The 13,204-nt window shown below is 38.1% G+C and overlaps 1 protein-coding gene across 1 annotated transcript; it reads left to right on the forward strand.

The window, feature by feature from the left end:
• Positions 1–5,042: 5,042 nt before the first annotated feature.
• Positions 5,043–9,454, forward strand: parapinopsinb (parapinopsin b; the record flags this gene model as incomplete). The annotated part of the gene is made up of 4 exons (XM_081357695.1): positions 5,043–5,376; positions 7,146–7,474; positions 8,478–8,711; positions 9,335–9,454. 4 exons carry the CDS (start codon positions 5,043–5,045, stop codon positions 9,452–9,454), a joined length of 1,017 nt encoding a protein of 338 aa, XP_081213821.1.
• Between the last annotated feature and the right edge of the window lie 3,750 nt (positions 9,455–13,204).

The raw sequence follows: 13,204 nt of genomic DNA on the forward strand, positions 1-13,204 counted from the left end.
AAGCCATCTGTATTCATTTTCAAGAAGAGGTGTGTGTGTCAATGCAAGTGTGTATGTGTGTGTGTGAGAGAGAGAGGGGGAAATACCTTCTGTAAGAGCTGAGATCCTGAGTATTTTGAAGCTATTGATTTTATTTCACCACCAAACGCTGAAGCCCAGAGTTTCACCCTGTTGGGGGAAGAAGAACCCATGTAATCACTTACAACACATTATGCCACAATTACAGTATTGGCAATGATAGATTAAAAATAAAAGTTAACAAAAGTTAATGCAAGAACTGTTTGTAATCATTATAATGTATTCTATATGGCCATACAGGAGCATATTTGTTAAATTCACATTGTTCTCCCTTATGTTTCTCATTTTCTGTATGTCAAAAAGGTTTCTATGGCATAAAAGCTTCGCATACTGTATTTTCACTATCTTAAGGAGCTGTAGTATTTCTACCTGATCCGACTCCGAAATGGCTTTCATTGGTGTAATATAATGTAGCGAGGTTGGTAATCAGTTAAAATAAAATCAGCTGACTTTGCTGTTATAACATGAAGCACATTTCTGCACACTTTACATTTTTTATATTTGTACATACATATAACAGCAAGTATTAGGGCTTCTTTCCAATATTTTGTTGGTTTCCAATATTTTGTCATGTTTAAAATGTGTATACGGTTTTATAAAAGCCTCATATTTGGACTCTAGAGATCACTAGACCCTCACAATAGCATCACAAAGCATAGTTTTAACCTCTCTCATGTGCTCTTATTATTATAGATTAAATGTCATTATTAAGGCTTCAAAATTAAGTCTTAAATTCAGACTACAAATCTCAGGCTCTCTACAAATTTACATATGGATTTATTATAGCTCCTCTATATTTTGCATGCATTCATGTATAATACAAAGTACATGTATTCTAAAAGCATTATAGACATTTCTTGACCCTTAAAACACCACTAAAGCCCTACACAGGATAGTTTTGACCTCTCTTGGTTTCTATATACATGCATATAGATAAAATGCAATTATTCTGGCCTGTTCTTTATATTGTTGCATGCATGCTCTTCTACTCACACTGATAAGGGGATCTCCGGTTGGGACCCCCGCACCCCCGGCGCCGTCCAGAACGCGCTCATCACACACAAGAGGAGGCAGTGCGCGTGCTTCCGAGGAATTCTCCGGTCCTGCTGCATCCTTCCTCCAAAATTTCTCACGCTGCAAAGGAACCGGCGACTCGGGCAGCCTTTAGAACTCCCCCCTCCCCTCGGTCTCTCTCCCCCGGTTACAAAAACAGCACCGAGCGCCAATTCAGCAGCACATCTGCCCGCCTCAGCGCGCGTGCTGCCTCCGGAGCTTCAGTCTCTCCGCCCAGCTGTCACACACCCCAAGACCTCGAGCTCGTGCTCTTTGACATCGATCCTTTGCTTTTTATCCCTGCATTGATGGCATAGAGAACTATACAGGTATTTAAATGCTTATTCTTGTGCACGAGCCTTTCTCTTAGAGCTGATTAAGACCAAATGAACTCGCGCGCTCTCACTACTGGCGCTGCTGATATATGATGAACGACACTTTCGGGTCAGTGCATGTACTAAACGCAGAAGTTTAGGGAGAGGAGAAGCGAGCAGAAAGTCATCAAGACAGTGAGTGAGGCTCGTGTAAATCTAGGGAAGGAGATCCAGTGCGGTTTCCCCACGCGAGCGCGCTCACGAGAGAAGCTGATGCGAAACTTTCCCTCGGCAACGCGCATTCCTCCGTTTTGGGGATGCTTTTGCTCTGGTGTCAAGCGGTGATAGAGATTACGTAAATCTGTTTCATATTAGAGTTTTCACATTGATAGAAGACGAGTTTACATACCATCACTGTATGATTCTGCATATTGCGGGTTTTAACTATTTTGGTCACACACACTTTATGTATATTTCACTAGGCAAGTTGTCTCAAGCTGCTATATCTCCGTAACTGTGATTTGAGTCCAGTTCTATAAATATCAGTAGTAATAGAAATAATCGTTTTTGGTTTAAAACAACTAGTTCCATTAGGATAATCTAATAGCCTAATATTTCTGTCCTCAAAATGCTCTTATTTGAGTATTTTCATTTACTGACAATAATTCTGCATATTGCAGTTTCCATTTATATACACATTAATAAAAACATCAATACGCCCATTGATATACAGATTCAGCTAGATGTATTATGGCTGCTCCTCATCAAAAGATGCCATAAAACAGCAGATACTGTAGTACTCAAAGAAAGTAAGTGAGTAAGATTTATGACCAGCCACTACTATAGCACTGACCTCTCGAGTCTGATGCTTAACAATGGCATCCAGGAGTTAATTGCTATTCTCTCATCTCTTTTTTTCTTCCTCTAATTATCATGAGCACATAAATGATGAGGTGCATTTGCGTGTGTGTGGTAAGAGGTCTGATGGATCTGTCTTCACACGGCCTGCGTCTCTGTGCAGTCATGATTAGCTGGTAAACGCATCATACATCACAGACTCAGCTAAACAGCGGCGACTGAAGCTGAAGAACACAAGCCATACTGTACTACTGCAATGCTGTTACAACGCACAGAACTCTAAATGACATTCAGAAACTTCTCAGAGTATAATATCACAGGTTTCCATCCATGCGTGGAGGTATGGAAATTCATTGACAGACAGGTATGCGACATCGTATGAATGCATTCGGACCGGATGCAATGATTGGACGAACATTTTATGGTCTTCCACAGATGATAAATATACAGTATAAATACATTTAGACCACTTAACTTAGTGATTGCTATCAGGATGTGAAGAGACTTTCAACTAGCATTAAAAAAAATGCTTACCCTGCCTTCAAATGTCTCCTATATGTTTACTTATGTATATTAAAATGCACATCCAGATATAGAAGTCTTACTGGGTCCTTCTTTAATCAGAACGACAAAAACAATAAGATTACATAATTGTGGGTCTTTCAGGGACAGAAGCAATAGTTTTAACTCTTGAAGCAAATCCGGTTAGTCTGTGCTGGAGTTTGTCTATTTTAATGCACGGCAAACACACAGTAATCCCTGTCTCGTCTTAATGGAAGTTAAAACTCTTAGCAGGTCAAACATAGTACAGGGCAAATGTGACATCTGGCACTGAAGGTGCTGGGAATCACACTTCTCAGCTTATCACAGAATATACAATAATACATGGATAGAGAAGCAAAACATAAACAAAACAAAAACCTGATAAGCCCTCAATGCACTGACACATGGTGAATTCTTGTAAATTGGACAACATTTGTCATTCATATTAACACTTTACTGTTTTAATATCTAAAACACTTCATTATTTCAGTCCAGAAAAGTAGCCTACAAAACTGCACATACTTAAAGGGATAATTTACCCAAAAACACTTCCAGGTTCTACGTCAACGCTCGTTATTGGCCAGCTCCTGCACCAGCATCACACCATAGACAGTAAAAGAAATGGACACAGCGACCCCATTGGAACTCAATTGAGACAAGTGAAGCCCATTTTTAGCGATTTCTTAGCACTTCCTTTCCTGACGCGCAGACTCAAACCGAGCAAAGCGTTACGGACCACGTGAGCAACCCGTCTGTCTTCTAGTAGCTGTGCCAAGAGAAATCTGAATCATTCCCTTCCGAATCTTGCAGAGACGGAGAGTGTGAGTAGGAATTGTCCATGAGTTTGGAGCAGGAGCAACTTTTGCTAGGTATTCTGATTAATTATATTGTCATTTTGCCTCCACGTCCCCCCGATTGCGCGCAAGCTTCTCCTCCCGTCCATACGGTAATCTCTCTACTGTGCGACAGAGAGTCGCATGGTTATGACGCAATCGTTAGCCTACTTTTACAAAAACTGCTTCTACGGGGCCATAACATAAGCTACAAGGTAATGGAGCATTTTATACATTGTTGTGTTTCTTTAGAAATAAATAATGGACAAATGGAGTCTTCAAACGCCTCAGATGTAAAGTTATTCGCTGTCAAAGTGACGCCAAAATGAATGGGAGTCAATGGGATGCTAACTGCAGGTGAAGTTCTGCTACAAGATGGTGGCACGCGGCCGGCTTCAACTTCCGGTCGACTTTCTTCCCGCCTGCATCACACGCATGTGTAGTGGTGCGCAGCGTCGGCCAATAATTAGCCGGCACTGGCGTCAAACGGAGAAGTAACTGCAGTTACTACTCGAATAGCGTAAGAGATCCAACACAGAAGAAAATAAATTGTTGAATAAAGTCGTTATTTTTATTTATTTTTGCGCACAAAAAGTATTTGCGTCACCATTACATTTGAACCACTGTAGTCACATGGACTATTTTAACGATGTCTTTACTACCTTTCTGGGCCTTCAAAGTTGCAATGACGTTGATGTCTATGGAGGGATCAGAAAGCTCTTGGATTTCATCAAAAATATCTTAATTTGTGTCCCAAAGATGAACGAAGGTCTTATGGGTTTGGAACACATGACGGTGAGTAATTAAAGACAACATTTCTATTTTGGATGAAATTTTAACCCTTTAACATGACCCTGTTTGCCCCTGCTGGTAGATACTGAAACGACACCTCAAGTGCCGTTCATTCTAAACTCTGCATATACTGTCTATAAATATATATTGTTTAATGTAATATGCCTATATTTTAAATATACACTGTTTATAGCAAACAGCCACAAAGCTGTGTTTCTGAATCATTACATTTTCATTATTCTAAAAGGAAAAACAGAAAATGCAGTATTTTTTGTGAGACACTCCTACTACAATCAAGGGAAGAGCTGGATCAGGGATCACACACCCAAGGAGGACTTATTGTGTCTTAAGTACGGATCTTTAGGATTTTTCTTCTTACAGCACCTAATCTGAATAAGAACTTTTTTATGTGTGTGTGTCGCCGACTTGAATGTGCAGACAGAAGACGTGTGATGCAAAGGTGCATGTCTGATGTACTTGAATTTACCGGCAGAGAAGAATATAGCTTGAAACTGACTGAAAAAAAATACCAAAACTACTTTTTGCCTGTATTTTTATAAGACTTGGGGAAATGGACTCTTTCCCAGAATTCCTGAATGGCTCGTCTATCCATGATGGCTCTGGTGCAAAGGTGCCCCTGCCGTGGGCCGGATTCATCACGCTGTCCCTCCTCATGGCCGTGTTCTCCATCACATCTGTCGTTTTGAACGCTACAGTGATAGTCGTCACCCTCCGGCACAAACAGCTGCGACAGCCACTGAATTTTGCCCTGGTCAACCTCGCTGTGTCCGACCTGGGCATCACGCTAACAGGAAGTGTGCCATATGTGGTGAGCAATGCTGTGGGCCACTACATCATGGGACGGGTCGGTTGTGTATTGGAAGGATTTTGTGTTGCATTATTTGGTAAGTCTGTTTAGAGTTCATTCAAACACTAAATAATTATTTTAGACTGTATAATGTAAACTGGACCCCTGATGGGCTCCCAGACACTGAAAAAGCAACATTTAAAAGAAAATATGACTTTATTCAAATTTAATTAGCTATATCCTGATTTAGCTTTAAAACCCAAATTTTATTATTCTGCCAAATATTTTATATTTAGTGTTGATAAAGCAAGGATCCCTATTAGTAGGCTAATATTTTTGCGCATTGGGGAATTTGTTCATATTAGCGAATATGAAATATCTATTTATTAGCATGAATCTGCTCTAGTCTCTCAAAATATTTTTTTCAAACTACCATAATATGACACTGAAGGTACTGTACTGTTGCTGTGTCGGAGGTAGGCTACAGTGTGTAATACTATGGTAGTTTGAAAAATACCGCGGTAGGGCCTACTGCATGATTCCCCCATTAATATTCACCACAGGCATATGTTCAAAAGCATGGACATGTCATAATACCTTTTGTACTCTACAATGTTATGTAGCCTACTCTGTGTTTTGTTTGTTGTCTTTACCTGCTCGAAGAGTTGAAGTCGAAGAGTTTCATTGCTGACATTCACAGGAGACATTTGTAGGGTTTTATTTAATGTGCTGTAGTAAATAGCTATCTACTTCATCCAGCACTCTTTTAGTTTCCTGTGTCTTTTCGGGTGTCCGCTACATACAATTCAGAGCGTGTGTGAACTGTCGGAATGATTTTTAGACTAGTTTCCACGAACTGATTCAATGTTTCGCAAACCTGCTTGACCAACTGACACAAAAGAACCGATTCAAATGAGTGATTCATTCACGAATTGTAATGGTTCGGTAATTTTGGACTGAAGTGCTTTTGTTGCGTGAGTTATAGTGTTATATTGTGTTACTATAAAACAAGGACACAAAACCAGCTTATCATCACTGACAGTAGGTAATGATAACTTTCAGTAGCCTAGCTTACCTTAGGTAGATTAGATATTGACTTAAAGACTGGACATTCAAGGATTCATCAGGATGAGTAGGCTAAAACAGAGAGGGCACGCGAGTCTTCTTGAACTATTCATTAAGAGATCTGGTTCACACACGTGTCATTATTATTTTTGAATTGAATTACAATGCACTTTATTATTTCATTCAATCGGCTCAAGAGTCACTTGTTTGTGAATCGGACTACATTGCACTGCAAGTAGCCTTAATTACTAGCTATACTAATTACGTCTTCAACAGTGCAATTAGATTAATGTATTAATACTCTCTCTAAAAAGTATTGGATTACTTATTACTAATTACTTTCTAAATCCCATCTCAGCCTCGAGTTGAACAATACAAGGGCAGACACGGAACTGCTCTTTTAATTCTTTCAAATAACAATAACCTATATAATTACATAAATAATTCTTGAACTGACCAAAGGGAGAAGGTTACATAAAAAACAAATACATTTTAACATAAAATTTTGATGTTAAATTCACCTTTTTTATAGAGAATTGTTAGTCTATACAGTATTTAATACAATTACATCATCAGAATTAACTGTAATTCAATTACAGAAAAATGAAGAGTAGCCTAATCCCTTACTTTACTTTTCAATGTAAACGTAATTAAATTACAGTAATTAGATTACTTAGTCATTAATTACACCCAACACTGAGCATGATCAGCCAACAGCCACAGATGTTAACCTTTAAAATGTGAATTTAGTGAACTTGATCTCAACTCTAATGTCCTCTTCTTCCTCTGCTGACTGCACAGGTATAACAGCGCTGTGCACTGTGGCCCTGATAGCTGTGGAACGGCTGTTTGTAGTGTGCAAGCCTCTGGGTACCATCACATTCCAGAGCAAGCACGCTGCCGGAGGGCTGGCGTTATCCTGGCTCTGGTCTCTCATCTGGAATACTCCACCTCTCTTTGGCTGGGGAAGCTACCAGCTGGAGGGAGTCGGCACGTCATGTGGACCCGACTGGCAGAGTCGAGATTTCAAAAACATGTCTTACATCATCTGTTATTTCTCACTCTGCTTCGCTGTGCCATTTGTCATCATTGTGGTGTCATATTCATGGCTGCTCTACACGCTAAGACAAGTATATCTTTGACCTGTTTTACGTTTTTGCTTTTTTTGTTATCTTCAGATGAGCTGGTGATGTTTAGTTTGTTGTTTGAAGTGGTGGACAAAAGTATTCACTAATAAAAAAAAAATAATTCAAGTAGGCCTATCTGTACTTTATGAGAGTAGCCTATTTTATTTTGGAAAATATATACTTTTACTTCACTACATTCTAACGCGTAATGTTATATTTTTTACTCCACTACGTTTCATAAAAACATAACGTTTGTTTATGGAAGCTTACCCGTCACATAAGAAAAAATGTAAATCATAATTTATGTTTTGTAAATTATAATAAAGACATAAAAATTATGTTAATAATGAAATTATGACATACTTTATGACATTTTGCCCCATGTGACATCTGTACATTATCAATTATGTATTTTCCATCATCATATCATGGTATATTTCTTTCACTTGTTTGCACTCTTGAATTATCAGTAACTTAAAATTTATATTTTACTATATTGAAGTTTAATATTTTAATATTGTAGGCTATAAGTTTTGGTAAAAATATTAAATGTTTCCTAATTTGCAAATTAATAGCCTATACATATTAAATGTCTGTAGGCTACTAATCTTTCATATTATAGACTAGTTTATTTTATTCATATTCTTGTATTCTTTATTCAAATTAACTTCCCATTTACTTGCACGTAAAGGGCAACCTGTCACTCACATGACATCACAGCTATAGCAAACAACAACCATCCAATCAATTCCCCATGGACCAAATCAAGCCCCGCCCTACTTTGTTTTGTTTTTGTTAAAGAACCCTTTTCACTCAGATATACATATCATCGCAACTTCGTTTTAATGCTGACTTTTAAGTACTTTAAAAACCAAGTGTATTTGTACTTTCACTCAAGTAAAAATTAAAGTGAAAACTTTTACTGGAGTCATATTTTATTAGGGTATCTGTTCTTTTATTCAAGTATTTAATTTGTGTATGTGTTCCACCACTGTTTGTCTGACAGGTAGCTAAGGTAGGTGGAGGTGCGGCTGCGAGGGCAGAGGCTAAGGTGGCGCGGATGGTGGTGATGATGGTGTTGGCGTTCCTTGTGAGTTGGCTACCATATGCTACTCTGGCTCTAATGGTTATCTTCAACCCTGATGTCCAGTTGCCTGTGCTGGTGAAGGTGGTACCCATATACATGGCCAAGAGCAGCACTGTATACAACCCTATGATCTACATATACATGAACAAACAGGTGAGTGAATCAGATGCAGATCAATCATGTTCATCAGTCTGATTTGCCTAGTTTAACACAAAAGACATTCATGGAGTTATCGTCTCCCAAAAGAAAGAACCGATGCGCAAGCCTATGTTGGTTTGTTACAAATTTACATAATGTCAGCCTATGGCCCTCATTGGCTGCCTGCGATTCAATGTCGACTTTGTCCTGCCCTCAAACGAGGCCTGGAAGAGTTTGGTTTGTGTGGTCGACACGTCGAGAAGATGCCGTTTTCAGCGCTGTAGAATGAATGAGGACTCAGGCTCGAATTAATACGGTAAAATCATTGTTACTGTTCGTAACACTGTGTAACAAGCTCTGAGGAAGCCTCCGCCGACCAATCACAACAGACTGGGCCATCTGACCAATCAGAGTACAGGCTCTCAGAAAGGAGGGGTTAAGAGAGAGTGAATCCTTTATCGAACCGTTTCAGACACTGTGAGAGAAGAGGTGATGCTGTAATGTATATTATGAGAAAATAAAAGAATATTTAAATATTTTTTTATTTAAAAAAAAGGGGGGGTTCTCCAATGCCAAACAGCTAGTGTTGTTTAAAGTAGTAAGGTGGGCTGTTTAAAAATGATAACGTTCTTTTCTAGTTCCAGAGGTATGCAATACCACTCCTGATGTGTGGAAAGGTTCCCTGGCCTTCAGAGGACGATGCATCAGATGTTCAGACCGTCGTGTCACCATTGAACAACAAAATCAGCCCAGACTGACTTACCATTCACTGCAGTCTGTTGTGCATGATGAAGGTGCTTCTCTGCTTAAAGAGAGATGATTTAATGAACACTGTTTCCTTTCCTGTATGTATTTCCTATTGAAGATGGTGAAGGGTGGGTATTTAAGGCCAATCGTTTTTCATTCACATCTCATCTGTGATTCATTACTTGCAAATGCTATTCAGAACTAGCTAGGGACATTTTCATTCTAGACAGTACTTGATTGGACAAAAACGCGTATCTCCTGAGTTCAAGATAAGCCAACAGTTATTTTTGTCTTTTTTTTTTTTTTTTTTTTACCAGAAGAAAGACTACATTTTATGCTCTAAAAGTTCATTTTTGTCAACATTTAGGTTGTATACTAGCTTATAGATCAAAGAATCCTGAAAAAAAAAAAATAAGCAACTGTTTTCAACATTGATAAGAAATGTTTCTTGAGCAGCAAATCATCATATTAGAATGATTTCTGAAGGATCATGTGACACTGCAGACTGGAGTAATGCTAAAAATTCAGCTTTGATCACAGGAATAAATAACATTTTGAAATATATTACAATAGAAAACAGCTATCTTAAAGGGATATTTCACCGCTGGAAAGATGAATGTGTATTTAAATTGGAAATTATTTTAGAAGTTGGTGCCTTCTAGACAGAGAAAAGCCAGAAAATGTATTTTTGGCTCATGTGGATGAAAGACAACAACTCCCAGAATGCACTTGCTTCGCTGCCCTACGAGGACACTCCCAAGCCACGCCTACCGGTTACAGAGGGCAGTATCGGAAGAAATGATACAACTAGGATGCTAGTTGACTCGAAACTGAAAAGACGCCGTTTTATCGTGAGATCCCCCTATGGGCGGGTTGAAGACATGCGGGACGAGCTCCTCCTTACTGGCTGGAGTCTCTCGCCTCTGGACAAAAAAGCCTCAGATGACGATAAATGACGATTTTTGCGTCATCAGAGTTTTTTTTCCAGACACACACTACAGAAATCTCTCGTCTCAGGGGGACATGAAGGAGGGAAGCACGATCATTCGAAAATACTACCGGGTTTCTACTGATACAAAGCTTAATGCTAATCGGTGAAGTATCCCTTTAAATTGTAATAATATTTCACAATATTGCAGTGTTAACTGTATTTTTCATCAAATAAAAGCAGCCTTGGTGAGTAGAAGAGACTTCTTTCAGAAACATTTAAAAATGTCACTGACCTAAAACTTTTGGACGCAAGCGTAACTACAAATATTGAAGTTCACTATTATTCTAAAACCCCTGAAGAGTTAAGTTCACCCAAAAATGAAAATTGAGTGATTTCTGTCCCTCCTTTGACAGCTACATAACCACCACTTTGATGCTTCAAAAAGTTCATAAAGAGATCGTAAAACTAATCCATATTAATTGAGCAGTTTAGTCCAAATTTTCTGAAGAGACTCAATCGCTTTATATGATGAACAGATTTAATTTAGGCTTTTATTCACGTATAAACAAATAAGGGTCAAAGTTGTAGTTGCGTAGCCGTCAATGGAGGGACAGAAAGCTCTCAGACTTGTGTTCTGAAGATGAACGAAAGTCTTACAGGTTTGGAACGACACGAGGATGAGTAATTACTGACAGAACTTTCATTTTTGGGTGAACTATCCCTTTAAATGAGTCAAGAACACTACATCATCTGATGGTCATCTGGATCCCAAAGCCCCAGATGAATTTTGCAAAATAATCTGATTAAATCTTTCTTAATACTTTCCAATTAAAGTAGCCTTAACCCATAGATCTACTGAGACACGTTTATTAGCACTGAAGTCTTTCCGTAGCTGTACAGAAGCCTTATATTACGAATTGCAGTTCAATGTTCTTGTACAAATAAGTGAGACAGTTGTTTGTTTATTCATTAAGTTTATTCTGTATTAATCATTAGAAAATAAAATTTCAATATTGATTCAAATCAAGTCCAGGCCAAAATAAATAGGAAAATTACAAAAAATGCATCAATACAAAACCTAGAGGGATATTATAAGTCATCTGCTACGAAGAGAAAACCCTTTTTTTCTTTTTCTTCATGGAATAAAAACCATAACAGAGCAAAGATAAAGACTTTCAAATGGAGAACATCACCACGCATCTTTCCGTTACATATGTACATATGTTACACTATAATCTTAAGTTTCCTTACAGCATTAATAAGAAAAAGTATATAATAGTATAGCAACAACTCTAGATGGAAATGTGATAATCAACAGATGTGGCTCTGAAAACTTGTACTGTATAATACTTTTTTCCATTTTTTCGTTAACATATCAGCGTTAACAATACAGAGGAGTGTACTCCCCCCCCACCCCCACCCTTTCTTCTGTTTGTCCCAGCATTAAAAGGTGAAATGTAAATGACATATAGATTTCACTAAACCGTACGCACAGTCACAGAAAAAGAGTACAAAATTCGCCCACCTTGATACACAAAATATGAATAGAAAACAGGGAAAACAAATTGCACGTTACAGTAATTTGTGCAAAGACGAACAGCAATGTGCTAATAGTAAAATCCCATTGGTATATTAAGAAACCAAATTTTTTCTTTCTATTCAGGAGTCCCTGACACGAGGTAAAAGTTAAATCTTTAGTTCAATACGTTTTTTTGAAAAGTTTTTTCTTTGTTTATTAAAAATAATGCATATTTTATTGTCCTTACCAGTAATTGCTACGAATAGTACAATGTGCCAAGAATGTGCATTGGTCCGTTTACAAGATACAGTATAATCAACATGAAGACCAGAACACAATGTTTCATCTTCCCCCCCCCCGCACTTGATTATTTCAGCCCTTTCAGATGTGCACGCGCAGTGTTTCATGACAGTATTCGGTTGACTGAAAAGCACAGTACTCTTTCAAAACACAAGAGATCAATAACACTCAAGAACAACAATTTCCAACAAACCCCACATTTCCCTTTATTTAAACTGTAGTGAAGCTTAACACTTCAAGGCAGTGGCCTTCGCAGTCAAACTTTTTTTTCTTCTTTATTTTTGCCCATAGTGCTCAGGAGTAATTTGCCTGTTGGAAGTGACAAAAGGTCAACTGAATTGATGTAATCCCATGTTGCGGCCTAAGGACAGCGATTTACAACACCTTATAGGCAAAGACACTCACAAAAAGGACGCTTCAAATGCTGATATGTTTCCCCTGCTCTAAAAGAGGTATTTCCAGAAGCCAGAGCTGAAGTGAAAGGTGAAAAGAAAGCAAAAGAAAAGCAAAAGTGGGGGAAAGGGGGTCAGTATTGCTTAACCAGATTCTTGCCTTGCTTAAAGGGATAGTGCACCCAAAAATGAAAATTCTGTCATTAGATACTCACTCTTATGTCACTCACTTACATTAACCCTTAAAGGCCGAGACAGTCGCCCACGGCTAAAAATAACTATTGTTCTTAGAGTCAAACTGGAACGACTGTTGAAGCTTAGTCCCACCCCCAAGCCCAGATTGGATGAAACTGTCATCTACTCAACCAATAAACATAGTTTTGGTCTTTTGTACCAACAATTAGCATGTTAAATCATTTGCATTTGTTATATTGTTGTTCATGTTCAGAATATATAGTCACTTTTGCTTCAGTGTTTTGTTATTGTTTAACTATATTTCTATTAATTAAATTTTTTTTTGAAAACATCATCATTGTCAGTAAATAAAACCAAAATTTTGCAGCTGTTTTTCTTATTTCTAGTTTATTTCTATGTTCTCTGACAAAATGAATGTAAAATT

This window comes from Scardinius erythrophthalmus (genome assembly GCF_964197995.2).
Source record: "Scardinius erythrophthalmus genome assembly, chromosome: 25".
NCBI lineage: Eukaryota > Metazoa > Chordata > Actinopteri > Cypriniformes > Leuciscidae > Scardinius > Scardinius erythrophthalmus.